This window comes from Sporobolomyces koalae (assembly GCF_050403365.1).
Source record: "Sporobolomyces koalae JCM15063 DNA, S_koalae_JCM15063T_v1_ctg34, whole genome shotgun sequence".
NCBI classification, from domain to species: domain Eukaryota; kingdom Fungi; phylum Basidiomycota; class Microbotryomycetes; order Sporidiobolales; family Sporidiobolaceae; genus Sporobolomyces; species Sporobolomyces koalae.
In genome coordinates this window covers 32,502-58,175 of record NW_027481737.1, presented here as the reverse complement: position 1 = coordinate 58,175, position 25,674 = coordinate 32,502, and the positions used below count along the sequence as shown (strand labels likewise).

Sequence of the window (25,674 nt, the reverse complement as noted above, 5' to 3'; positions counted from 1 at the left end):
AAACAAACGAGTGTGAACCCTGGCGGTACTCTCGTACTTAGCTCACCAAGACCTCAAGAGCAATACACAGACGGTATTCTTCACTCACTGAAGGCAGTCAGGCTGGCTGAAGTGACCGACGTACGTTGGCACGAACGGTTGAGAACTTGATCCGAAGCGATCTGATGCGAGTCGCCAGTCGCAGAAGGCGTACTTGCACCAACGAGGCGGATATGTGGCTCTCTGTAGCAAGTTGGCGCGTTCAGGTGTTGTCGCTGCGCCAATAGCGGGTGGTGGTAAAGCGATGCACGTTCGAAACAACAACCGGCGCGTGAATCCGGAGCGCGTGACGATGGTCGCCGCCAGTCGACTGTTCCTCCTTTTCCCGCGCTACCTTTTCCCTGCCGCCATAAGTGCCGATCTCTATACATATCAGAGCGAGACAGCTTCTCTGGATTCGCTAGAAGAACTTGGGACGGCAATCAGACGCGCTCGGGCCGGACCTTCTCAAAGATCGATCAACATGCATAAGAAGAACGAAGCTACAGGTTGCAGGCGATATCGATGATGTACAGGTCAGAGAGAAAGAGTGTCTATGTATATCATACTTATATCGGAGGTGGTCCTCCTCCCATCCCTCTGCCCCCTCCGCCGGCCGCTCGCCATCGTCCGTCGTCCTTGAGCTTCCACTCCTCGGCGCTGCCTGCCTCGAGCTTCCCCGCCCGCTCGAGTTCTTCCTCACTCGGTCTGATGGGTTTCCTGAACTTGACCGGTTCCCGAATTGCCTCGTCCTGTTTGACCTTGTTCGCATCTGCTCGCTGTCCCGTGTTGACATCGCCCTTGCCAAGACCTCCAAACCATCCAGCTCCTTTCTTCTTCTTGTCGTCCTCCCGGAGTCCTTTGGCGAGTTTCGAAGCTTGCAGGACTCGAGACCATTTCTGAACCCATGTTCCTTCGCCGATCTGATCGACGAACCCTTGTTCCTCGAGCTCAGGCTCGGGACCAGACCACAGCGGTTCAAAGTGTCGTGGTGAGGTCGACGAGGCGAGCTTTGGGATCATGAATGGGTGCGCTTCTGTGTTGAAGACGAAATCGTCGAGCGAAATGAAATCTCGCGGCGAGAACTGTGCATGTAACAATGATTCGGGTGGGTCAGGAAAAGCAGATGTGCGCAATGCGATCTGAAGGATGTCCGTACAAGCAGGTAGTAATACTTGAGTGTTTCGGCCGTAACAAACGATTCCATACTGTCTTCTTTTCTTGCCGGGACCACGTTGACATCACCGACTGTTGCGAAACTGTGTGGCAGAAGACTCTTCGTCAGATCATGACGACTTTGGACGGACTGAATCTTGACTGACCCAGACTCTGTGATCGAATGCTCCACCCAGCTCGTGAACATTTGCCATCCCCGGTCCTAACAGTAATGCTGCCCAGTCAGGACTGCGCTTCCCCCTCCGAAAAAGCAGCACTAAGTACTTACCTGCCAGTACCGGTCGCCCGTGATCCTCCACATGTAGAAAACGCTCTCAATAGTCTCGGGTCTACCGATCTGTTTACGATTGGCCGTTCTGACCCCCATCGGACTACCTCGCGGCGTCTCGACAGTCGCACCTCCTGCCAATGGCTCCATCCGACTTTGAGTCTATGCTCAATTCGTTCTCTAAAGGGAACCTAGACTGACCTGGTTCCTTGATGGAAACAAAACGACTCGCGTCGTTCTTTTCGAAAAACGTCGTTTGTTCTCCTCCAATTCCAGTCGTGCTGCTCTCGTACACCCACACGCATGCTTCCGTGAACTATAAACTCGATCATCAGTTCCTCGCGAGGTTGAGCAATGGTAGGGTCGACAAGCTGAACCGACATTTTTGGCTATCTCCAAGTCTCGGGGTCTCTGCATGAGTTTCGCTCCCAGACCAAGCCTACAGCTCCGGTCCAATTAGTAAGTCTTCATGAAACATTGTGATCGAGGGGAAAACGCCGTACATGCCTCCGGCAAAGCATGTCAAATGCTGCAGTTCGTGCCTGTAACTTCCCCAGTTCTGAGGGTTGAAGTGTCAGATCCAAGAGGCAGCGTCGTAATACTTGAGAGCTGTACTCGCCATGGTGCCGATCGTAGTGAGGTCGTGTTCTCTTCCTGGAACCGACTCGACGGGTCGGATTAGATATTCGTAAGCGCTCTCGATTGCTTTTTCGTACATCCTCTCGAATTGGGGATTCGAGAAGCTGGTGAGCTGAGCTTGTTTGATCTGTGACTCGAACCGCATAAGCCATCAAATCAAGAAACATAGTTCAGGACAAAGACGGCGAGAGGAGCTGACGAGGTATTCGTAGTAAGAGTCCGCCAGACCGCCAAACGTGTACTCGCCTTGCATCATTTGAGGTTGGTCCGGATTGATGTGACTCGGCAAGAGACTGCCGAGACGACCCCGGACTTTGCCGCCTTTCGAGGTGATCGGTGGGCTGGAACTGAAGCGAGTCTCGAGAGTATCCATGGCTCGTTGTGCCTGTCGCGAATATTGTGAGCTCGAGGAAATATCAATCGCCGTTGTGAGATCAGACATGACGTACCGCAACGAAGTAAGTCTCATCCCCGGTAATCATGCTCAACCTGATCATCTCCATGCCGAGACTTCCAACCTCTGCCAACACGCTCCTCCCGCTTGGTGCACCGTCGGGATTCGATCCAATCTTGTACCTCGGTGTGGCGAGGCCCCAATTCGTATTCAAGCTCGGCAAGAGCCAATCGCCGAGCTCTTTCGCCCGTTGCAACATGAGGGGATCGCCCCCGGATAGGTCGTACGCCGAGATGAGACCTCCGAGGTACCTGATAGTCGTTTCGAAGAGTGGGATGGTTGCGGGAGAGAAAGGGGACACCGATGCTTGAAGTCTCGACGAGATCCATTTGTTGTGAATCTGCTCTTGTTTTTCATAATCGGATTCGTCCTGAGCGTAATCTCGAGAAGGATCAAACTCGACGTCTAAAGACGAGAGAGGCGGCAAGTGTGAGGTCGAGAAGAATCGCGTAGAGGACGGCATCAAGTAGGTAAAATCGATCTGAGAAACGTGTTGGCGCGCGAGGTTGTACTCGTGGGACAAGTTCATGATGAGGAGAGTATCGAGGTTGTCGACTAGCGTTGCGCCCCACCCTGATTGGGAAACAAGCGGTTTGAGCTCTGAGGGACCTAGGAGATGCAGACCGAATCGTTCATACCGTTGTAGTTGTTCGACCACAGTGCGGAAACGGGAGAGAGCTCGTCATGTCCCCAGGCATGTTTCTTGTACCCTTCCCACGCATGCAAGAACGCTCTCTTGACCCAATCCCTGCGCTCTTCCCGCTCCGTTTCTCTTCGCGCCTCCTCAGTCTTGGCCTCCCCGACGGTTTGATCAGTCTGGACAGGGTTCATGGTTTGTTCTCCTAATTTGCCGTGACCGAGCTCTGCCACTTTGTATGCGGCTTGCAGCGGGAACTTCCATCCTTGACGGCCTATCCACTGCATCCACTTGCGATCGATCATGCGCACGCGCCCTGTGTGCTCGTCCCACGAGCTACCTCTGCCCATCTTGGCCGCGTTCCAGTCTTTCTGCATGAGCTTGACCGCGTACTCGTACGCTTTGATCAAGTACCGAGCGGGAGGAGGTCGAGTCGATTCAAAAGGTGGGTCTTGCATCCCCTGCCAGCCTCGGTCTGTCGATCCAAATCGGTCGGACGAAAGCCACTGTCGTCCTTTGAAAGTCGACGAGGTGACGTCTGACCAAGGATCCGGAGAGGAAGGACGGATCCGACGGCGGGGTTTGGCGAATTCAGACAGGTCTGGTTCTCCCTCGTCCCCGGTGGACGCATTGGAGGAGGAGGAGGAGTCATGCTGGTCAGAGGAAGGTGGAGGAGGTGGAGGAGGATCGAGCGGCTTCTCGGATGGCGGATCGTAAAAATCGACCGGAACGTTCAGTGGTTCTTCGGGCTGCAGATCTGAGCCCAAGTGTGGATGCCAGTTGTGGGCATCGGTTGAGGGCGAAGTGAACGTGTGACTGTCTCGACAAAGGCGACGCTCAGGCCCCACTCTCGATTACAGTGCTGGCGGGAATCGCTCACAATACGAAGCCGAGGCACGCGAGTGCTGTGATCCACAGTAGCTTCTGCTTCGACCCTCGCAGCCTGGCAGCAGCCGATAACGCGTTCGAGACGGAAGCAACGGCCCCGCTCGAGGTTCCGATGGTAGCACTTTGCGCGGGAGCTGCAGCCTCATAGTCGTAGTTGTATGCTCGGCTCTCGAATGGTGGAGGATAGCTTCTCCCGTCGCCGTCGTCACCGTCGAGAGCTGCGGTGGAGGCGAGAGGTTGGTATGACGACCTGCGTCCGCTTGTGTACAGCGTCTGCCCGGGAGCCGAGCTGTTCATTCGGGCTCCCTCTGCTGGTCGTCTGAGGTCGGAACGAGGATGAACTCAATAGGCGGGACGCTGATCCCTCTAGCTATAAGGCTTGCGCGCATCAATTTAATACGCCGGCTCCCCTATTAGAGCTCTCGACCCTCTTCGACCGGCTCCTGCCGCTTCAGTCGCGCAGCTTTGTCAATCTCAGGGCTTCAATGTCTTTGCTTATGCCGTGATTCGACTTGCCTCAATTTACGCCCCGCTCATTCACCCGACGCAGCTCGACGCGTCCATCTCTTCAATCGCGATGTCGACCTCGCCTTTACTCCCGCAGACAAATCGGGAATCACCTTCACCACGGCGAGACGCGCACACGACGCGCGTATCAACTCTGCATCGATACCGGGTCGTGGTGGTAGTGTCGCTCATCGCGACAGTAGGCTTGCTGTTGTTGTCGGCGGCAAGCGGGACGAGTAGCACTGGTAACAGGCGGATAGACCAATGGGCGACCGCTGTGAAAAACGGCATCTCGATGCACGGTTCTTTCTCGACAGATGCCTCCGACTCGAGCCCAGTCAGTCCCGAGACGGACGGTATCATCAAAGTCGACATGCAGCCGGCAACCGCAACGCTAGACGAGCTTCCTGGCGAGCGTTATATTGGATACCTGCCCCATTCCGGATTTCACAATCAGAGAGCAGCTCTGCAGAATGCCCTCTATCTTGGCGCACTCCTGAACCGAACTGTGTATGTCGTCTCTTGTCTCTCGAGATAGACACATTACTTGACTCACTCGCGAATGCTCTTTACAGCCTCGTGCCGCCAGTCTGGATCGGGTGGCCCTCCGGCTTGGAATACTATCACGAACTCGTCCTCACTTGGAACTCTCAGATCCAGCTTCATCCTGCGCTCTTCGATCTCGCAGCGAACGTCTCGAGCGACTCTCCGCTGTTCACACCAACCGATTTCCCGACGACAGCTTTGCAATTCCCATCTTACACTGGATTGCCCCTCTCGACTCGACTCGAAGCGCTCGCCCTGGCCCGCAAACTCAAGGCTCAACATTGGCAGTCGCTCGGCTACTCGATGAGGCCTGATGGCTATCCCATCACGAACCGAACGAAAGAGGACTGCAAAAGCATCGAGCCGGAATGTCGCGGCACATTCGAAGATACCTGTGTCGCATGGGACAAGGTGGTAGGGCTCTCCGAAATTGGGGCCAGTGGTGTGGTCAGGATCAAGGACAGATGGGACTTGAGGGAACGAGCTCTGCTGGAAGATGGGTTCTTGGCAGGACAGTTGACGCGAGAAGATGTCGTAAGTATCGAAGCGCAATCGACTGGAATCTCCTCGATCTCACATCCAGCTTCGTCGTATACAGTTGGTGTTCGAGGATTCCGATAAATACGATTTTCAGTTCGTCGATCACCCGGTCAAACGCAACCGCAGAGGTCGTCCAGTCGTGCCCCCTCTTATCACGAATTCGACCAAGTCGAATCACTTTGTACGACAAGTCTCGATTCCGGCAATGCGACAATTGCCTCAGAAACTCCTTCTGATCGGATCGCTGTTTGGTCATCAACGCGTGTTCTCCGAACCTTCACTCCTCTCGCCTTCGGCCTCGAAACTTCGAGTCGATGACCGCGTAGACCCAGCAAAGCTACAAGGGCAAGCGATCTACGACTACATCGCGTCTCGAATGAGCTTCTCAAACCCGTCGATCCTCGAACCAGCTCGGGAGATCCGAGATTTGCTGGGGGGTTCGCAGGGCTACATTGGCGTGCACGCACGGGTTGGAGATGGAGTGTTTGGCAGGATGAAGACGGAAAACATGTGGGAGCTCTGGAAGAGGCTCTTGAGCGAAGTTTTGGGACTCGAAGAATCGGCCGTGCACGACGAGGAATCGAGGGTTCGGACCATCATGCAGCAAGAAGAATCTGTCACCCTCGTCGAGCGGGCTCAGGCCTCCGATGAGGTTGTCACCTGGACTCTGCTCGACGAAGAACTAGATGAAGATTCAACACCCGGGCATATCGGGTCGAGCGCGCTTCCTCAGCACGTCCATCGTTCTCTCGTTTCGAAATCGCCTGCGAGCCTCCTCTGTCGCTCACCTCTGCGCAGTGAGCCTGACGCGCGCCTCTTCAATACGCCGATCTACCTCGCTACGGATTCGGCTGCACCTCTCACGTCCCGAGCACTTCGTCCATTCTTCCTCTCCTTTCCTTGCATTCACCTCTTCTCGGAATTCACCGAGTTGCGACGAGTCAAAGAGATGCAGAAATTGGTCAACGCCAAGGATGGGGTTCATTTGGGAAATCTGTTTGTCCCGTTTCTGGAAGCGAGCGTGGCAAGCATGGGCAAAGCAATCGTGGGCACGAAAGGCAGCACTTTCTCAGGTACGACCTCATCTGATCCTCGCGAGACAACAAGGTGATCTGCCAGATTGAGCTGACTTTTTTGTTACCGTTTCCGTGAATGGGCGCAGCTTATGCTGAGACTACGCTTCATCATGCGTTCGTGACAGACACTGAATAGAATAGACACTGGCTCATCATGACTGTATCATTGCATCTGTTATATACTGCATTTTTCACTGTGAAGGGAAGTTTCGTTAGACTTTTGAGCTCCTCAATCGGGCGAGCCGCACATTGCTGGTCGACGGGATCATATGTGCTAGCTTATATTGGCTTGTATCTGCATGCTTCACATGAATCAGCCCGGTTAGCTCAGTCGGTAGAGCACCAGACTCTTAATCTGGTGGTCGTGGGTTCGAGCCCCACATTGGGCGGTTTCTCCTTTTGCGTCCCGACAAGGGTACCATGAAAACTCAGAGTCAACAGTCTTTTTGGCCCGAAAGACGCGGGGTCCCGAAGCGAGGGCAGCGCGACCGCGGCGGGCGGAATCGCGATTCTGCGCGTGCGCGATTCGCAGTTTTTGCTCTCTTGCTGCTCTCGCCATCGCCACCACTCGCACTCGCACTCGCACTCGGGCACCTCGCCTACTGTCGCCTCCCATGGCGTCTTTTGTAACTTTGCCGATCGAGCTGCAACTAGCGATCGTCGGCCACCTGCCACCGCGCACTTCGTCCATTCGGCCCTACTCGAACCTCTTGCCGCTTTCGCAAACCTCTCACCACTTTTACGACCTCTTGACGCCGCTCGTTCATCGTGAACTCGACCTATCGGATCCGTTACAAGGACGTCGGCTCCTGATCGACGCGCCTCGATGCGCTGTTGATGCCGTCAAGAGCCTCGCGCTCAGACGCCGAGACCGAGGGCGCCGCTGGCCCCTCGAGACCTGGTTGGCTCTGCTGGACACTGTCGGAAGACGTGGAGGGTTGTTGACCGAGCTTAGTCTCGCAAGTGCTGTGCTTGAACACGAAACGATGTTGTCGCAACTCTTCCTGGACGCTTGCTCGCGCTCGTCGCTTCGAGAACAATTGCGTTCTCTTGAGCTGGACTTGTTGCCAAGCAGCAGTACGAGTAGCACGAGGGCTGACTACCCCGAGCTGTCGGAATATGCACGAGATGATCCAGACCGAGCTATCGCCTCTACCTCTGCTTCTGCCTCTGCCTCTGCCCCTGCACTTGCTGCTGCTCCTCCTGCTGCTTCTCAGCTTGATCTTGTCGAGGCCTGCTTTGGCTTCGATTGTCTCGAACGCTTCGTTCTGAGCAATGCAACCTTGTCGTTGACAGCTACGCTGCCGTGGGCCTTACCAGCTTCGGCCAGACCTCAGTCTCGGCAGAGCCTGCGGCATGTTGAGTTCTGTGATTGCGTGCTGTCGGACGCAATACTCGTGAACCTCATCGCCCAATCGCAGGGAACGCTGCAAACGCTCGTGCTCAAGAACTGCGTCGGATTTTCTTCGATTGGCCTGCGACAGACACTCGAAATGGTGCAAGGCACTGTCACACGACTCGAAATCACAATGAATACGGGAATCATTCGTCCCCGCCGCCAACCCTCCTCTGGGTTCCGCTCGTCGCCGCCTTCTCCTACCACGCCTCACCGTTCGATCCCACCCCCGTGCATGTTCGCTGTCGACTCTGTCCTGCCCCGGCTCAAGAGTCTCCGTCGCCTTGTCCTCACCGGTCCCCTCATTACTCCTACGGCGGTCCGTTCGATCCCAACATGTTGCCCTGCCATCAGGCATCTCTCGATCTCGTCGAATCCTCACATATCGCCCTGCGATTTCCTTCCGGTCCTCGCCTCTTCGACGCTCCGCCTCGGCTCACTCTCATACGAGCCATCTGACGAGGATGGAGGAAGTCGCGCACAAGCACCATCTCCAACGTGTTCGCCAACCCTCGCACCGGCCCACTCGCGACCGGTCGCCTCTAGCCTGAACGCAATCGATCAAGCAGCGGCAGTCACCGAGCTGACGAGCATCGCGATCTCGCGGAACGTGGTGCTCAAAGGGAGTCTGTTTGAACAGATGGAAGAGAGAATACGATGGGCTATCGACACTGGGTTGAAGCACGGACCATCTGCGAGCGGGGGAAGTTCTAGAAGGAAGAGACCAGGGATCTGTCTGTAGTTGTCGTACTTTGTCTTGTGTTGTTGTTTGCCCTCACTTGTCGTTGTAAAGCATTCGAGCCAGCACTTGCCGGCACTGCCAAGAGAGCCGTGTGAGGCGGTGCAATTTCGAAATGACGAAGTCGCGCGCGAATTGCAGTCAGACTCTCAAAGCGCTCTCTCCACAACTACCATCATGACGCCACAGCGCCTATTGACCGTACCCGACGTCTCGCTCGCGCTTGTGTCGCGCCCGAATGAAGACGATGGAGCTGCTGAACCATTGTTCACGGGTTCGCTGACGATCGACCGCCTCGCTCTGCCGCCCGCGCTCCCTCCTCGCAGATCGAGAGCTCTCTCGAACAGCTCGTCGTTGCATCCAGCGATCCCAGGAGGGTTCGAACCATCTCGGTCTCGCTCACCGTCCCCCACTTTGTCCGGTACCGGACCGCTCCACTACCTCCAACTTTCGCTCACGCTGCCGGATGATCTCGATCCGATCTTCTCGATGCCGTACTATCCTACCAACTCGCTCGACTCGGTCGCATCCAGCCGCAACTCGTACCTCCTGCCGAACTTGACTGGGATCGATCCGACATCCCTCTCGAGGTCCTCGCGCTCGAGCGATGTCGTCCATAACGGTTACATCAAGCTCACCTTGTCTGCTACGTCGATCGATACCGACGCGCGAGAACACTTTGAAAACATCCTGTCCGACCCCGACCATGGCTCGGATCCCGTACCAGATTCGCCACCTCCTCCATTCGAAGAGACTCAAGAACTGCTCGAGCGCAACCAGCTGTACGTCGTCGACGAGACGAACGGCAGGGTTCTCGGCCAACTCGACGCCCAAGGAAGTTCGGGAGGCTTGGAGCCGATCCGACTCGAGGAAGATTCTGAACTGTCGCATGGACACATGCACGACGGCACGACTCCAATCGACACAAACGATGGCAAAGTTGCAATCGAAGCGTTCAACCTCGATGGCAAGGAAGCGGTTGTGATCAACTCGGTCACACCGACGCACGAACCGACTTGGAACGGTGCAACAAGCAGTACTCGGTTCTCGGTCAAACCTTTGTCGGCGTACTACAAACCTGCTCCAAACCCGGAAGCGTCTTCGATCATCTCGTTTGGCAATTTTATTTCGCACGGACTGGTGATCGGGTCGTCGTTGTTGTCGCAAGGCATGGAGAAAGGTGCAGGTCACTACATCTCGTCGCGACCTGCGACCAACAGTCCAATGGTGTTCCAGGACGCGACGAAGCAGAAGTTTGAGAACGGCAACAGGGTGACGGGCAAAGCGGTCGTGTACTCGGGCAAGGCGGCAGGATACGTCGGACAATTCGCGACGCAAATTGGTGACAAGATTGGCAAAGCGACAGGCATTCAAAGTGAGCTCTTTCCTGGTCCTGATCTCATATATGCCAGTAACTTGATGGCTTTTGGTTAGGCAAACCTGGAGGACCACCTCCGACTGGGCTCAAAGGCTTGGTGGCGAAATCTCTGGTCGCGATCAACACGGTTGGCGATCACCTCGATCAATCTGGCAAGACGCTCCTCGAAAGCGGCAGCAAGACCGCGAATCAAGTCGTCCATCACAAATGGGGCAGCGAAGCAGCCGGGATCTCTGACAATGCTGGCAGGAGTATCAAACGTGAGGGGACATCTTCGGACGTGTCTCCCAAGCTTTGGTGCCGTAGGCTGACTACAGCTGATAAAATCTGTACAGACTGCGCCCTTGTGTACATCGATGCGAGGGGAGTGACACGCCGAGCGCTCATCAAAGCGGTAGGCAAAGGCGCGCTCAAAGCCAAAATGGTAAAAGCTGTCCAATTCCTCCCGCATCGCCTATGCGTAACCCGTAATCATTTCTGACACAAAATTTTTGTCTTGACATCAAAGGCCGATGGATCTGAGTTGTATTTGACAGACTCGTCAGATTCGTCTTCGATCGAGCTCAAACAGATTGAACAAGCTGCCATCTCGGCTTCGTCGACTTCGACTTCGCACAACCCATGGGACAAACGTTCGCTCTTGACAGAGGGTCACGTTGAGGGCGGTGCGACTTCCCCATCGTCAATCCCTCCTCAAACACCGGGAACGGGCGCTTCGACACCTGTCAACATTGCTGGAGGATACCCCAACTCTGCTCACGCGCAATAATAACGACACAAAGCAATCTTAGTCCGAGTCGATTGTCTTTGAGAAACTGTATAACTATTTTCTGTGAACCCGAGGAGAACTGGTTGGTAGTACTTGTCCTCTTTATGTCGAAACGAAACACGAACATACATGATCGGTCTATGGTTCGAAAACGCTGAGGACGAAACCGAATTTGGAGCTCTGAAAAGTGATTGATCTGTCGCCCTGATGGGTCACACGAGATGGAACAAAAACGTGTAGGCATACATGACCGGAATAACAACGTGACAAAACTAAGAATGACAAGAAAAAGATTTCCTGAACTGCGCCCCCTTTACAATTTGCTTTCCCTCGCAACCACCTTGTTTGCCGAACTCAACAAGATCTGTTCGGCCTCCTTCTCCATACGACTCAACAATTCTTGACAAGAAGGAATATCGTGAATGAGACCCATGACGGGGGAAGCTGACCATACTCCTGCATCTGAATCTCCCTGTTCGTACACTTGTTTGCCTCGAAGTCCCGAAACGAGCTGAAGTGGGGGTTCGAGTCAGAAGTAGCGTGAATAAAACGGCACAGGAGGGAATGGGACGCAGTTTCTGATAGAGGGAGTCAACTGACAGGTGCAAGTTCAGGGAACTGAGCTCCTCCAGGTCGGTATTCTTTCTCTCTCACTTGAACCGCAATCTGGAAAGACACGGGCAATGGACGCGAAGTAAGGATCAGCGGTCTTGCGTGTTTCGAATACGGACTAGAGCACCGAAGCTCGGGGGTTTTACCTTGTTCTTGAACACGCGCGCCGTGTTCTTGAGGGTCCTAAAGATGTGGGTGGTTTGGTTCTCGTCCGCTTCAACCATCTCTTGCTTGATCTTGTCGTGGATGTAAGATTCCTTGGTCGCCATGAACACGGTACCGCAGTTGACGCCTTGAGCTCCGAGCGCAATTGCCGCAGCGAGACCTAAGGAGCTTCAACATCAGCCGGCCAAGAGCAAATGAGTGATCTGGGATGACGAGCGACGCACCTCGTCCATCACCGATTCCTCCAGAAGCAATGTAAGGGATCTTGAGGTTCTTTGCCGCGAGGGCAAGGAGCAAGAGACCTCCAATATCGTCTTCTCCCGGGTGTCCAGCGCATTCAAATCCATCGATCGAGAGCATGTCGACTCCGAGTCGTTCTGCCGATTTGGCATGACGGATCGAAGTACATTTGTGAATGACGAAAATGCCAGCTTGTTTGTACATCTTGATGATCGGACCTGCTTGAGGACCTCCTGCCGTCTCGGCCACTTTGATACCTTCGTCGATCACGACTTGTGCGTACTCGGCATAAGGAGGAGGAGAGATCGAGGGCAAGAAGGTCAAATTGACTGCACTGTTTGCCTCGAGACAGGGCACACCTGCGATCAGCACAGTAAAAGGACGAATTTTGGAAGAGTTTGGACAAGGGACGCACAATGGTTTCGAGGTGAGTTGCTTGGTCTTGCGGATCGACTCTCTCAGTTTCTCTGGAGAACCGGGAGTGAGTCCGGTCAAGATGCCGAGTCCACCTGCATTACTGACGGCTGCGACGAGTTCTGGTAATCCAACCCACCTGTTTGTCGAACAGCCGAGTCAGCTCAAACCCTAAAGAAGAGACGAGACGATGGCATGTGGGGGGAGACCGGAGCGATCAAGGCTCGCCCTTGCTAGCCGGCCCGACTGGTGTAGCACTAAGGGACTCACATCATTCCACCTTGGACTACCGGCACCGTGATGCCGAGCTTGTCGGTCAAGTACGTCTTGATGGGCCTGATTTTCGCGCGCGCCGCAAGAGCCCCCCGTCAGTCTCGTTCAGACGCCGGGAACACTCAGCTGCTGGGACCTACATGGTTGTTCAAATAACGGCAAGGATCTATTCGAGTAGAGTTGCGAGCCGTCAAGGGAGGAACGAAACAGTCTGCAGCTAGATCCGCCGCGCGAGCGTGGTTCCGCTTGTTCGGCTTTCGTTAACTACCGACATGACCCACTCGTGTCACATCCGCACCCTGTCCGAACTCTTGCTGACTGGTCTCCTTTTAGACAGGGCCTGGACCGAGTGCAAGATTCTCACTTCAATAGCGGTCCTGGCGTCTCGCCGCCAATGAATTGATCAGTGAATTCTATACAAATTCGAGCTTCTATCCCTTCAACTTGCCCTCCAATCGTTTCACCAGTTCCTCGACGAGGATCGGGTCAACTTGACCAAGCCACTGTTGCTGGAACACCTCGGCTCCACCATTGAGCGCTTGCGCTTCAGACAATTTCTGACCAATGAAACTCGACAGCTTGAGCGTGATCATGGGATCAACCGACGACAACTGCAGACAAGGCAACCTTGATCATGATCAATACGAAAGTTCTTCCAAATCAAGTCTATGATGCTAGAGAGAGAGACAGGGAACTGACCGCCGATCTGCGCTCGGTTTCAAGAGTTTCAGTGTAATCTTGTTCAATGTCGCTCGTGTAGTCCTCGACGACATGATACAATTCGGCACTGTTTGTCGACTCTCATCAAGTCAGTCAACAGTTCCCCAAGATGTAGGGGACGATTCAAACGAAAGAAATAGACAACTCACTCGCCCTCTTGGGTCTCTTCAGTTTGAGCCAACACTCCAGACCACAATGCGACAAGATCTGACAATCTCGACAATACGACTGGGTTGGTGGTTGCGGTCAGGTTCGCGAGAGCCAACGCGACCACCTTGCGCTGTCCCGCTTGAGACATGTTGTCGAGCTGTGTGTGAGAGAGAACGCCGCCGGGTTCAACGTTCTGGTCTCTATTGATAGGCAAAGAAGAGACCGAAAGAACCCTCACGCGTTCGACAAACTGGTTGATGACGAGTCCGAGAAGATGGTCTGACGAGGTGTTTGTCCGAGCTCCCGTCGAAGCGAGCATTTGGTGAAACGTTTCCGGACTCGACAAGATGATTCGAGCGATCGAACCCAGATCTGTCAAACACAAACGTCAGTACTTCACATTCGGCTCTGCCTCGGATGGCATTCGGACATCTCACATTTGGTGATCACGAGAGCCGATGACTCCTACAGTACAGTATTCATGTCAATTCGAATGATCGACGTTCCTTCCTGGTTATGGAGTAATTGGACCTACCGTCTGCGAGATGCCCTGAAGCAGTTTCTGAAAAGTGCCACTCTCGTCGAACGGTGCAGCCCAGATCATCGCTGGACACGTTTTGAAGATCGAGTTGAGCGTATGCAACACGACTTTGACCGCCTGAACACTCAGACCCTCGAGCAAGTCTGAGAGTGCGCCTAAAACAGAAGCTCCGCACAACTGCAGACAGTCGAAAAATAAACATGTCAATCAGGAGATCGTCGCGATGAGAGAAGATAGAGTCCTTTACCTCGATGACTCTTGTCGAGTCGAGCAACAGAAAACTTTCAAAGATCGACAGACACCGAGGCAAGACATCGGTACCTTCTCGAACGAGAGTCACGAGCGCCGGCAAGAGCGCGAGCATTTCAGGCGAGAGCGAAGCCGACCTCCGTAGCAGCACCTGCCACAATTCGAGAGCATCTTCTTGCAGGTAAATATGCGAAGACTGACACGGAAAATAGGTCAGTCGCAAGTAGCAACCGAGGAAGAGAGACGAGATGTACGCGAGAAGAGTCGACGCTCAGCTGAATGATTGCGGCTGCTTGAGGATGTAAGGATTGAGATTGTTCGTTGAGAGCCTGGTATGACCAGAACGCTCAGTTGCGGGAACGCTAACAGTGAAATTGGTCCCACTCACCTCTGCTAACCGAGTCATGGTCACGAGGATCGAAGTCTGAAAATGCGGTTGGTTGTCCTGAACTCCGCTCCAAAGGGTTCCAAGAATCTCGGCCAGTTTTGGTGCGAACGGAACAATCTGTCGAAAGATGGTCAGAGCCCGTCCTGTTAGAAATCGAGGGAAAGGAAAACCCAACATGTTCTCCCACACGAGCGATGATCACCCCCAAAGTCTGATTCAGCTTCATCAAGCTATCACTCGAGCTGACTTCTCCAAGTAGCTGAACGATTTCTTCAATCGCCGATCCGAGCAACGGCAGGAACCCGTTCAGGTCGAAATCCCAAGTATCACATTTCTGCAGACTCCGTGCTGCGGTCAATCGGATCGCGGGGTCGGTTGAAGCGTTGCGAGAGAGGAGGTGAACAATGAGAGAGTAGATCAGAGGTCGAGATTCGGCAGCGAGGTCTTCCGAGATGAGGTATCCCAACAACCATGCGATCCTTCTCCGAATGATCCGGTAACTGTGCAGTCCCCAAGGGAGGAAGAGGTGAGTGGCGTAATTCCTAGCAGGTCAGAAGTATGTGGATCCGTAGGAGGCAAGCTTACTTGGTATCAGTTCCTGCAACCTCGCTCACCAGCCCTTGATTCAACCATTCCTCAAAGTTGATGCTCTCTGCAAGGCTCGCCGCGCTCTTGCCAATAGCCGTGTACACGGCTTCTTTGAGCAAGAGTCCATTCATATCCTGAGGTTCTACATTGGCGCTCGTTCAAGGGTCAGTCAATTCAATTGGACGGACGGACAGACACGGGACGAACGAGAGATTGTCGGATCCTTGAGGTAAGACGCCAGTTGAGCCCCGAGCTCCTCCTTGTATCCTCCGATCAAGCTGATCAAGACGTACTCTGCACATGGCTGGACCCCCCGAACCGAGTACAACAGGCACACTCGTCAGTCAGATTGGACTCGGTTTTTTGACGAGGCAGGAAAGAGAGGCGTTCTCACCCTGAGTTCAAACTCCCACCGATCGAGTTCTTCTTCGTTGATCCATTCTTCTGGATCTTCGTCCCACTTGTCCAACTCTTCCTCTCGAAGTCTCAGACAATCCTTGACCAACACTTGAGCAAACTCTTTGACAAACTCGATCGGAATGGTCAGCGGAGTTTGACCGTCCCAAGACGACAAGGTTGACTTGAGGAGCAAGAGCGATGGGATCAAGAGTCGAGTTGGGTACGGCGACACGGCAGAATCTATTGAGTTTTTCGTCGAGACAAGGGCGAGGTTCAGCCAAGTGTAGAGGACGAGCGAGCGCTGTGAGTACCACTCACCAGATACGTTGAGAATCCCGGCTTGACAAGCACTCTTGACGACGTTCCAGTATGTTTCAAGAGTCTGTTGTGTGATGCCCATCTGATCGAATTGTTGGATATTGTGATCGATCAATGCCCGGTACAGTTTCGTGTACGATACGACGTGCTTGGTCAGAAAAGTCAGTCGAGGAGTAGCGGAGTGTATCGGTGCGGTCGCAGGAAAGAGAGAGAGGCGAAGGGTCAAGATCGACGTGAATGTCGACAATGTCGACACGAAAAAGGCCTGAGAGTGGGTTTGCACAGTATCAGTCCTTGTTCTGCCGCACAAGGTTTCACGGTCGATTGACCCACTTTGATCGCTGTGTTTTGAGCCGGGTTCTGATCGCCGTAGACCGTCAAGAACCTGAGACACTTGAACGCGAGCAGTGCGCATTCAATCTCTTCGACATCATGTTGTTCGCCTCCGAGTCCATCTCGTTGCAGCCGCTCGACCGCCTGGGACAGGATCGACGCGTGCAGGTTGACGAGCGGAGTGAAGAGCAACTCTGTGAGCTTCTTCATACACAGTCGCCCTTTCGGAGCTCGGTTCGATGCGAGCGACTTGATCGTTGCGTGGAGGTACAGAAGTGATCGGTGCAAGGACAGAAGCGAGGTCGAGACGTGCAACGACCCGAGAAGCGTTTCAGGCAATTCGTTCCTATTGATCAAATTCGAAGCTTCTATAATGAGCACCTTGAGAGCTTGCACAGGATTGAGCACTGCAGCTGAACTGACCAGTCGACGCCATAATCCAAGCGAGCGAGTTTGCCAATCGTGACTGCAAGATTTTTGGCGAGCTGTGTTGTTGAATGTCGGGTAATTTCGTTAGCCCGTCTCCAAGTGTGTTCGCTTCGGTAGCAGACGTACCACTCTGTTGGGCTCGTCCACCATGGTGAGGAGGAGTGGGCGAATGGTTGCTTTCTCCTCGGCAGCAATTGCACTGTCCGTGCGAGCGAAGTCAATGCGCGGTTCTCTCGCTAGACCCCGCTCACGTCGAGGATAAAGAGATGTCCTCATGCTCGAGGATTCGCCCTGAAAGTAGGCCAGGATAAACCTACTTCTTGGCGGACCTTCTCCAGTACTTGTCGATGCCGTTCTTGAGTTGGATCAACGCTTGAAGCCTGACTTGATCGCCGATTGCTTGCTGCTCCCGGTTCGTAAAGATGTTTGCCAGGTACGAGTAATAGCCGGGCAGGGTCGACCATGCCTGCAGCGCCTCGAGTGAGGAAAGTCGGGACGCGGGCACAGGCGACAAAGCATGCGACAAGGCATCGATCACGTCGGACGGAGACGACGGCGGTGGGATCGACATGACCGAGTCGAATCCAGGATGAAGTCGAACCGGTGACGGCGATAGCAGATCAAACAAAAAGTGTGGAGCGGTGCAGGATCAGCTCTGCCCCTCTCCCTACACCGGCTCTCTCGTGTTTCCTGACCCACGATTCAGCGTTTACTCAGCCGGAGAACGTTGTCAAACATGGCTTCCACTATCGACCGCATCACGCTCGCTGCGCCGTTGGATGCTCACGTGCACCTGCGACAAGGCAACCTCATGCAGCTCGTCACGCCGCACGTTCAGCTCGGAGGAGTTAAAACTGCATTCGTCATGGTGCGCTTGATCGCTGGCCCATCTCGGCCTTTCCTGAGCAAGTCCTGATAAAATACTTTCGGATGTGGTCGGAACCCGCAGCCAAACTTGATCCCGCCTCTCACCACTCCCGAACAGACCGTGAAATACGTCAAGGAGCTCAATGCGGTTGCACCTGATCTCGAAATCCTGCCGTCCATGTACCTCTCGTCGAGTCTGACCCCGCAACTCGTGCGGGAAGCGAAAGAACGCGGAGTCGTTGGCATCAAATCCTACCCGCGAGGTGTAACGACCAACTCGGACGGAGGAGTCGGAATGGAGGGGTACAGCGTGTACGACGAAGTGTTCGCCGAAATGGAGAAGCAAGACCTCGTCCTGAACCTGCACGGCGAAGTGCCTTCCGATGTCGACGGTGATGCAAGTCGTATCTCCCCATCTTCATGCGTCCCCGCGACTGTCGCTGACTTGAAGTTCTATTGGCTATGTAGGGCACGTGCGTGTTGAACGCTGAAGAACGTTTCATCCCGCATCTGTACGAGATTCACCGCAAATTCCCCAACCTTCGAATCGTGCTCGAACACTGCACGACCGCTGCTGCCGTTGAAGCCGTATGTCTCGATCATTCAACACTCTTCTGACGGTCTCCCCCTTCCGATACAATCAAAAATTGAACCGGGATTTCCTCTGCAGGTGAAAACTCTTCCTGCAAACGTGGTTGCAACGATCACGCCTCATCACTTGCACCTCACGATTGACGCTGCATGTTCCACCTCGCTCGGGTTTTGCAAACCTCTTGCCAAGTTCCCTTCAGATCGCAAAGCGTTGCGAGAAGTGATCAAATCTGGCAACTCGAAATTCTTCCTCGGATCCGATTCGGCACCTCACCCGAGTCGATCGAAACTCCCCGCGTTGCAAGTCGCTCAAGTCGAATCGATGTCAGAAGATGGCAAGACCGTCACGAAGGAAGAAGTCGTCCTTCCGAGTCCATGTGCCGCTGGGATTTACACGAGTTCAAACTTGATCCCGTTGACGGCCGAGATCTTTGAACGGTCTCAAATCCCTCTCGAACGCCTCGAAGGGTTTGTCAGTACGTTTGGAAGAACGTTTTACCAGGTTCCGGCGAAGGAGGGACAAGAGGTCGTGTTGAAGCGAGTCGCAGGCAAACCCGTCGAAAAGGTTTGGAGTTATGACCAGGATGGCAACAACTCGGGCAAGGAGTACGTCATTCCGTTCTTGGCGGGAGAAACCATTCACTGGGAGATTGAGCACCAGTGAAACAAAGAGGTTGGAAACTGAAGAAAGAAAAGGAAAGAAAAGGAAATCTTTGTTGTTGCGGTCTTGCCGGTCATACTATCTGCTTATTTACATAGTCTCTCGTTTCTTTTTTGAGCATTTCCGGTGCGCAATCGAAGCGATGATGGTACAACTTTTTTGTTTTCCGGAATTCGGGGGTGGCACAAAATGCAAAGACATTAAACGAGAAGAGGAGAGGAGGGAGAGGAGAGTCACTGCCGTTCAAGATCTTGTCGGCTTTTCCCTTGAAAGGTCCCCGTCTAGTTGCTTCTCGAATGTCGAAAAAGAGAGGGTATGGAACAACAAGCTTGACCATTCCTGCTTCATCTTGTCGCCATCAGTTCCATCGTTGTCACACTGTTCCCTCGGATCACCTGGCGGGTTCGCGTGCGGGGCGAGAGCAACATTTAGCGACTAAGCCTTTCGGGGGGGAAGGCTTCATGCGTTTGCTTTGATACTCACCACAGTTCCAGACTCGATCTTGTCTGCCGAACCTTCCTCGCGGCACTCGTCCAACACCAAGTTGAGAAAGATGTCGAATCCTCGAAGGTAGCCAGACACGGTTCGGTTGCCTTGAAGTTTGATGAACAACAACTTGTCCATGTACTGTGATCGATTGGCGAAAGTAGCGCGTGAGAGAGGGGTCGGCACGGATGATCGAGGGAGAAGCACAAGGTTGGGTCAGTCACGATTGCTCTTGTCTATGAAAGAGGACTTTGACACAGTTGTTCTAGCTCCCCATGTGACTGATACAGCCGTTCTTGAACAGCGCTGGTCAACCACGACGAGGATGATGACAACTTGATCAAACACGACCCTTCTCACACCGTCCCTGAGCGTTTCCGTGAAACCCTTCGAAGTAGTCTGTAAACGCGCTTACCTTCTTGAGTTCGGGTGCCTGAACTTTCGACATGATGGAGAGTGTGGTGTGGTGGTGAAGGGGGGCGACTACGCGACCGCGTTTCTCTCGTCTTTGCACTCCCCACCATCATCAGTACTCGCCTGTCTCTGTCAAAGCTCCTCGAATCCTATCAGACTATTGAGGATGCACGCGCGAGTCGACAGCGAGCTCGTCGGATCGATCTTCGAGTACCATGTCCTCCAGGTCTCGACGATCTCACCAGCTCACCGTACACTTGTCAGCCGATGGTATCTCAGGTTCATTCCGGTACAGAGCTCTATCGCGGCGAGAAGTTTCAACGACTTGTTGTCAATCAGAGACGCAATTCTGCATGGATCCTTATTCCGGCTCTCTCGCAAACTCCCCTAGAATGAGAATCTGTTTGAAATTTTGTACAGAGAAACGCAGCGAAAGGGCACGACGAGTAAGAAAAGAAGATGGGAGGGAAGACTACGAATACTGCTGAAAAAAAGAAAATCGCAACACGAGGCAATAGACGAATCGGTTGGTTACACTTGGAATGAGCGCTTTTTCGTTTCTGGACGCGGGAACCCAGTTCGATTCATCCTAGCTAGATAGTGAAGAAGGGTTGATCGTTCTTTTTTTGGGGCAAAAGGCAAGCACGAGAGAGCGAGCGTCAGTCTTCCTGCGATAGAATCGTTCGAACTTTGGGAAAGGCAAACAAATTCAACTGACGTTTTGCTGGGTCTGACCATTAGCGTTCCCGTTCGCGTTCCCATACCCTGTCGGTTGGTTGAACTGAGTAGGGGCTTTGTAGTTGCCCGCATAGTTTCCAAAAGGGTTCGATTTTGCCAACCCCGTCATTTGCGGTACGACCGCGCCTCCACCTCCGAACTGTTGAGCTTGTTGTTGACCCGTCTTCTGTTGCCACACTGGGACTCGACTCGCACCGACGTTGCCAAACGTGTCCAACCCGTCTTCTCGGCCTCCTGCGAGCATCTTGGCCAACTCGCCATGTTTCGCGTCTCCATCGGCTCGGAATCGAGGTCCGGTACGTTGAGGTTGCTGCTGCTGAGGTTGAGGCGCGACTTGTTGAGGTTGAGGTGGAGGTGGAGGGGAAGGTTCTCTTTGGGGAACAGGTGCAGGTGCAGGTGCAGGCGAAGGCGAAGGCGCGAATGCCGCGAACGGGTTGTTGGCTCCAAACCCGGTCGCTTGAGGTTGAAGCGCTTGTGGCGGAGGTTGTTGCTGCTGTTGTTGGGCGAGTTGTTGAGCGTACAACATTTGTTGTTGACGCATGTGTTCCTCGTACGCCTGTTGTTGCGCGTATTGGGCCTGCATCGCAGCTTGTTGCTGTTGCGCGTACATCATCTGTTGTTCCTGCTGCTGTAAAGGTATCACAGCGAGACTGAAGTGTGAGACAACGCTGCATTTCGTCTCTGTTTGAAGGACAACGCTTACCTGGCGTTGAAGTTCCATCAGTTGTTGTTGTCGCATGTATTCTTCCATCTGCGCCTGCTGCTGAGCCGCGTATGGGTTGAAGCTCGCCCAACCAGTCGCCATGGGTTGTTGAGCTGGAGCATCCATGTCGATCAATGCGTTCCTGTCGGAGAGAAAAACCCCAAAAACAAAAACAACCCTTGAGCTTCCGATCATCGCTCTAGAGAGCACGGAAAGCCTTACTGTCGCTGCTCGTCAAACAGATCCGAGTTGCCGTTGCGCTCGAGTTCTCTCCTTCTCCTCTCGTCTTCCTCGCGACTGAGCCTCATTGCTTCTTCGAGGTCATTGTCGGCTCGATTCCTCCTCGCTTCCTCCTCGGCACTCTTCTTGCTCGCTTCGATCGCCGCTTGCAAGTCTCCATCGGCGTTCCCGTTCGGAGGCGGGCGCGAGTTGGAACGTTCGCGCTTCGCACCTGAATCGGGACGTTCGCCGGCCATGCGAGAGCGCATGTCTTTGCGCGTCGCACGTTGGTTCTTCATGCGCTTCTCATCGAGCAGCAACGAGGTGATATCTTTTGCTTTCTGACGCACTGAGAGAGAGTAGAAACAACTCGAGGTAAGTATCGATTGAAACGGAAAAACGATACAAGCAGAGCACGGTGAGATACATACCATTTGCGCCTTGGTCTTTGCCGTCTTCGTCAATGTACTGGAACTCTTTCAAGGTCTTGACGATGTACAAGTTTTCGCGGAAATAGTGCACGACGTTCTCGCTGCCGGCGTGCAGGATGTAGTCGAGCACGGTGAGCGATTTGAACACGTGCCTCCAATTCTTGCCCTTGTCGTTCAATCGCTTGTCGAGCATTTCGATGATTTCGACGAAATCGCCTCTACGGAACGAGGTGTTTCAGTGACTCGCCACATAGAGAAATAGCTATTTACAATAGTACTGACTGGTTGAACGTGAGAGTCGCAATCTCTGCCATCCTGATTGGAGCAGATTCAATCAGCACGAGCGAGGCTCGACCAGATGGGAGAAACAAAGTAGACGTACTGGGTACCGGAAGGACCCCAGGGGTCATTCGAAGTGGCATCTCGAACTTTGGTCTGAGTGTCCGAGAAGCCTTTGATCGAGTTCTTGGCCACTCTGGAACATGCAAGTCGAGTGTACCAAGTCAGGAACCCGCACCGGGCGAGTTGCGCTGGGGAAGGGATGCGAGACGTACCGCATGACGCTCTTGCCCATGTTCTGCATGATGGGCTAATGTACTGAAGAGGAGCAGGTCTCCGGGGAATAGAGATGAGAGCGAGAGCTGAGCTGCCGAGGTGGGCGGTGAAACGAGTCGTTCGGAATCGGGAGGAACGCCTCGTGGTTCGCGGGGCGGACTCTACTGCTGCTCTGGGTTGCAGTGATGTTCTTTGAAGGAGCAACAGTCGCACTGAGATAGGCCGAGGTACGAGCGGGTTCGGGCGGGATGACGCGCGCTGCGAAGCGACTGTGCACTGTGCAGGACGCGTGAAGCTGCAGCAATCGGACTCTGGTATAGGCGGTGCAAAGGCTTGATCGCTGTCGAGCACTTCGAAAGCCGAACAGGTGACGAACTGCGGGATCAGCCTCGATCGATTCGCAACCTTGCCTTATTTCCCAAATACAATATTCATTACAAGACCCAAACGATTACAATATGCTCTCAATTTCCAGCTTCCCCACACTCGCCAGCTCTTCTTGCTTCTTGGCCAGCTGTTTGCTCAACACACACATCTCTATCGACACGACAGGATGGGCAGTAGGTGCTTGCTTATTGACCCTTATGAGGAAGCGATGACCTCATCTCGTTGAGCTCATCAGAACACATCCTCAACAACCCCAAGACTACGATCAGTTAGTCGATCCCTGGTACTGTGTAGACCATCAGAGAACATTAGGATTGATCCATCTCTACGAGCGACTTTGCAGGCGATTCCCTCGCCGGGTTGACCTATTTGAACCCTCACACCGAGGTGTACGACACGACCTTGATCGTACGCAAGCCCTCGACGAACCAGGTACACCTCGTGTGTGGAGGAGGAGGCGGACACGAACCGGCTCATGCCGCGTTCGTTGGACACGGCATGTTGAGCGCGGCCGTCTCGGGTCAAGTGTTTGCGAGTCCGAATGCGAGACAGGTCGAAAAGGCATTGGACAAGCTGAAACATGGCAAAGGTACCCTCGTCATTGTGAGTGACCTCTTTCTCTCCGATGACCGAGAGAACGAGAACCACATTGATTCGGTTGTATGTGCTCACTAGACCAAAAACTACACCGGTTCGTGCATAGCCGTCTCCTTCCATTTGATCCGCCCGCAAGTGAATTTGACGTCTTGCTCCCTCAGGCGATGTGCTCCAGTTTGGACTCGCGAAAGAGCGCTGGGCCGCGACTCACCTCGGAGAGGACACCGTCCGCATGGTCGTTGTCGGAGACGATGTTGCCGTGCCTCGCTCGCAGGGGGCTTTGACCGGCAGACGAGGACTCGCCGGAACAGTCCTGACGTACAAGATTGCCGGTGCCTTTGCCGCGCAAGAGGACACTTCGTTGGACGAAGTCGAGCATCTCGCACAGTATGTCAGCACCAATTGCGCAACCATGGGGATGGGACTCGAGCACTGTCACGTACCTGGAACGGACAAGGCTGAGGACTACCTCGGCGAGAACGAGGCCGAGATCGGCATGGGAATCGTGAGTCTCTCTCTCTCTCTCTCTCTTCCGATCACACAGGCTTAGAACACTTTCCTATTCCCTGAGTAGCACAACGAGCCTGGGATTCGCAAAGTGTCGCCCGTACCGAGTGCAGAAAAGCTCGTCGACGAGTTCTTGACGACCATCACGAACACCGATGACAAGGAACGCTCGTTCTTGCCCTTCCAGAGTGAGTTTTTCCTCTCCTTATCGCTTTCAGGAAAGAAATACAAATTAAGAATCGCGATTGTGGTGCAACTCAGATGACGGCAAGGACGAGGTCGTCTTGCTCGTCAACAACCTCGGCGGCTTGCCCGAGCTCGAACTTGGGATAGTCGTGAAAGAAGCAGCAAACTGGCTGCAGCAGAAACACATCACCGTACAGAGGTCAGTCTTTGCCACTTCACCACCGCTACACGAAGGGTTCTGGAAGCCTGTACTGACGCGCTCGAGAGAGAGCAGAGCGATCGCGGGAACGTTCATGACTTCGTTGAACCTCCCTGGATTCTCCTTGACGCTCTTGCTTCTGCCTCGAGAACCTTTCAACCCGGACTCGTCCCACTTTGAGACGACTACTCAGTTCACGAAGGAACTCGTGCTCGAATGCTTGGACGCCGAGACGCAGGCACCCGGATGGAAGTGGTTCCACCGAGGCAAACCCGAGATGAAAGTCGTGAGCGCTGAAGATGACCAGAAGAAGGCTCTCGACACCGTCGAGACTGACGTCAAAGGTCCCAAGCGTTTGAGTCAATTCCTCGTCTACTTCGATCTCGTCGGCTCGGGTCCTGTATGTTTCGCACGCTGAATTTTTCGTTGTATGCGTTTCTACAGCGACGGATTCGAAAGTGTTCATCGCAGCGATCGAGAACGCGCTCAAGTCGGTCATCGAGGCTGAACCCGAAATCACTCGGTACGACACGATCGCAGGAGATGGCGATGCAGGCCTGACGCTCAAAGCCGGAGCCGAAGCGATCCTCGACAAGATCAGTCAGAATGCAATTTCGGATCGAGATGTCGTTCAAGCGATGGTCGAGTGTTCCGAAGTCGTCGAGCAAGAAATGGGAGGCACGAGTGGAGGATTGTATGCGATCCTGTTGAGTGGGTTGAGCAAAGGGTTGATCGAAGCAGCGAAAGAGCTGCAACAGGAGGAAGCGACGGTTGAGGTATGGGCTCGCGCGCTCGAGGTGAGGACCTAGATCCCCATTTTTTTTTCTTAACAGCTTTCAACTGATTACCGTCGTGGGAATGATCCAAACAGCTCGCGCTCAACACGCTGTACCAATACACTCGAGCTCGACCTCCTTCGAGGACTCTGATCGACCCTTTGTCATCGTTCATTCTCACGCTCGCTTCGGATGCGTCTGAACCCAAGACACTCGTGCAGGCATTCACGGCCGCACATGAGGCGGCAGAAGCTACGAGGGACCTCGATGCGAAAGCTGGACGTGCGGCTTATGTCGATCAGGACAAGATTCGAGATGCAGCAGTACCAGATGCGGGAGCGTGGGGAGTGTGGAAAATGCTCGAAGGAGTTCAGAAGGCGCTCAAGCTGTAGGTTTCCTTTTTGGATTCATGACTGTATATAGTAAATAGCTTCGAGCTTTGCAATTCACGACGATACTTGATACTTCCGATTCCGATGAGACATGCGCATGCTGACGTGTCGTTCC

At 53.9% G+C, this 25,674-nt stretch overlaps 8 protein-coding genes across 8 annotated transcripts; 5 read left to right on the top strand and 3 right to left on the bottom strand.

Annotated features, from left to right (window-relative positions):
• Positions 1–587: 587 nt before the first annotated feature.
• Positions 588–4,377, bottom strand: JCM15063_002597 (glycoside hydrolase family 47 protein; the record flags this gene model as incomplete). Its single annotated transcript, XM_076680232.1, has 12 exons — positions 588–1,103; positions 1,178–1,277; positions 1,341–1,396; positions 1,463–1,596; positions 1,664–1,778; positions 1,844–1,901; positions 1,966–2,021; positions 2,082–2,228; positions 2,301–2,486; positions 2,551–3,128; positions 3,194–4,008; positions 4,073–4,377. The coding sequence occupies 12 exons, from the start codon at positions 4,375–4,377 to the stop codon at positions 588–590; spliced, it is 3,066 nt and encodes a 1,021-aa protein (XP_076532625.1).
• A 280-nt stretch (positions 4,378–4,657) lies between these two features.
• Positions 4,658–6,885, top strand: JCM15063_002596 (uncharacterized protein; the record flags this gene model as incomplete). Its single annotated transcript, XM_076680231.1, has 4 exons — positions 4,658–5,097; positions 5,163–5,667; positions 5,732–6,746; positions 6,836–6,885. The coding sequence occupies 4 exons, from the start codon at positions 4,658–4,660 to the stop codon at positions 6,883–6,885; spliced, it is 2,010 nt and encodes a 669-aa protein (XP_076532624.1).
• Positions 6,886–7,363: 478 nt separating this feature from the next.
• Positions 7,364–8,887, top strand: JCM15063_002595 (uncharacterized protein; the record flags this gene model as incomplete). The annotated part of the gene is made up of 1 exon (XM_076680230.1): positions 7,364–8,887. The coding sequence occupies one exon, from the start codon at positions 7,364–7,366 to the stop codon at positions 8,885–8,887; it is 1,524 nt and encodes a 507-aa protein (XP_076532623.1).
• A 174-nt stretch (positions 8,888–9,061) lies between these two features.
• Positions 9,062–11,031, top strand: JCM15063_002594 (senescence-associated domain-containing protein; the record flags this gene model as incomplete). Its single annotated transcript, XM_076680229.1, has 4 exons — positions 9,062–10,259; positions 10,319–10,522; positions 10,598–10,686; positions 10,771–11,031. The coding sequence occupies 4 exons, from the start codon at positions 9,062–9,064 to the stop codon at positions 11,029–11,031; spliced, it is 1,752 nt and encodes a 583-aa protein (XP_076532622.1).
• Positions 11,032–11,344: 313 nt separating this feature from the next.
• Positions 11,345–17,421, bottom strand: KAP120 (karyopherin KAP120; the record flags this gene model as incomplete). Its single annotated transcript, XM_076680228.1, has 24 exons — positions 11,345–11,542; positions 11,632–11,697; positions 11,790–11,968; positions 12,033–12,382; positions 12,464–12,601; positions 12,733–12,798; positions 13,180–13,346; positions 13,435–13,522; positions 13,605–13,762; positions 13,844–13,977; positions 14,043–14,070; positions 14,141–14,323; positions 14,394–14,591; positions 14,650–14,724; positions 14,784–14,900; positions 14,959–15,283; positions 15,369–15,513; positions 15,579–15,675; positions 15,766–16,010; positions 16,089–16,353; positions 16,422–16,767; positions 16,845–16,906; positions 16,977–17,049; positions 17,168–17,421. The coding sequence occupies 24 exons, from the start codon at positions 17,419–17,421 to the stop codon at positions 11,345–11,347; spliced, it is 3,957 nt and encodes a 1,318-aa protein (XP_076532621.1).
• Positions 17,422–17,586: 165 nt separating this feature from the next.
• URA4 (dihydroorotase) lies at positions 17,587–18,972 on the top strand (the record flags this gene model as incomplete). The annotated part of the gene is made up of 4 exons (XM_076680227.1): positions 17,587–17,718; positions 17,800–18,114; positions 18,186–18,305; positions 18,388–18,972. The coding sequence occupies 4 exons, from the start codon at positions 17,587–17,589 to the stop codon at positions 18,970–18,972; spliced, it is 1,152 nt and encodes a 383-aa protein (XP_076532620.1).
• Positions 18,973–20,462: 1,490 nt separating this feature from the next.
• Positions 20,463–22,543, bottom strand: ENT1 (epsin; the record flags this gene model as incomplete). The annotated part of the gene is made up of 8 exons (XM_076680226.1): positions 20,463–20,489; positions 20,588–21,235; positions 21,311–21,452; positions 21,533–21,878; positions 21,961–22,178; positions 22,243–22,275; positions 22,343–22,435; positions 22,515–22,543. The coding sequence occupies 8 exons, from the start codon at positions 22,541–22,543 to the stop codon at positions 20,463–20,465; spliced, it is 1,536 nt and encodes a 511-aa protein (XP_076532619.1).
• A 525-nt stretch (positions 22,544–23,068) lies between these two features.
• Positions 23,069–25,559, top strand: JCM15063_002590 (uncharacterized protein; the record flags this gene model as incomplete). Its single annotated transcript, XM_076680225.1, has 10 exons — positions 23,069–23,075; positions 23,138–23,170; positions 23,246–23,505; positions 23,578–23,593; positions 23,661–24,004; positions 24,074–24,194; positions 24,268–24,391; positions 24,467–24,744; positions 24,836–25,188; positions 25,263–25,559. 10 exons carry the CDS (start codon positions 23,069–23,071, stop codon positions 25,557–25,559), a joined length of 1,833 nt encoding a protein of 610 aa, XP_076532618.1.
• Between the last annotated feature and the right edge of the window lie 115 nt (positions 25,560–25,674).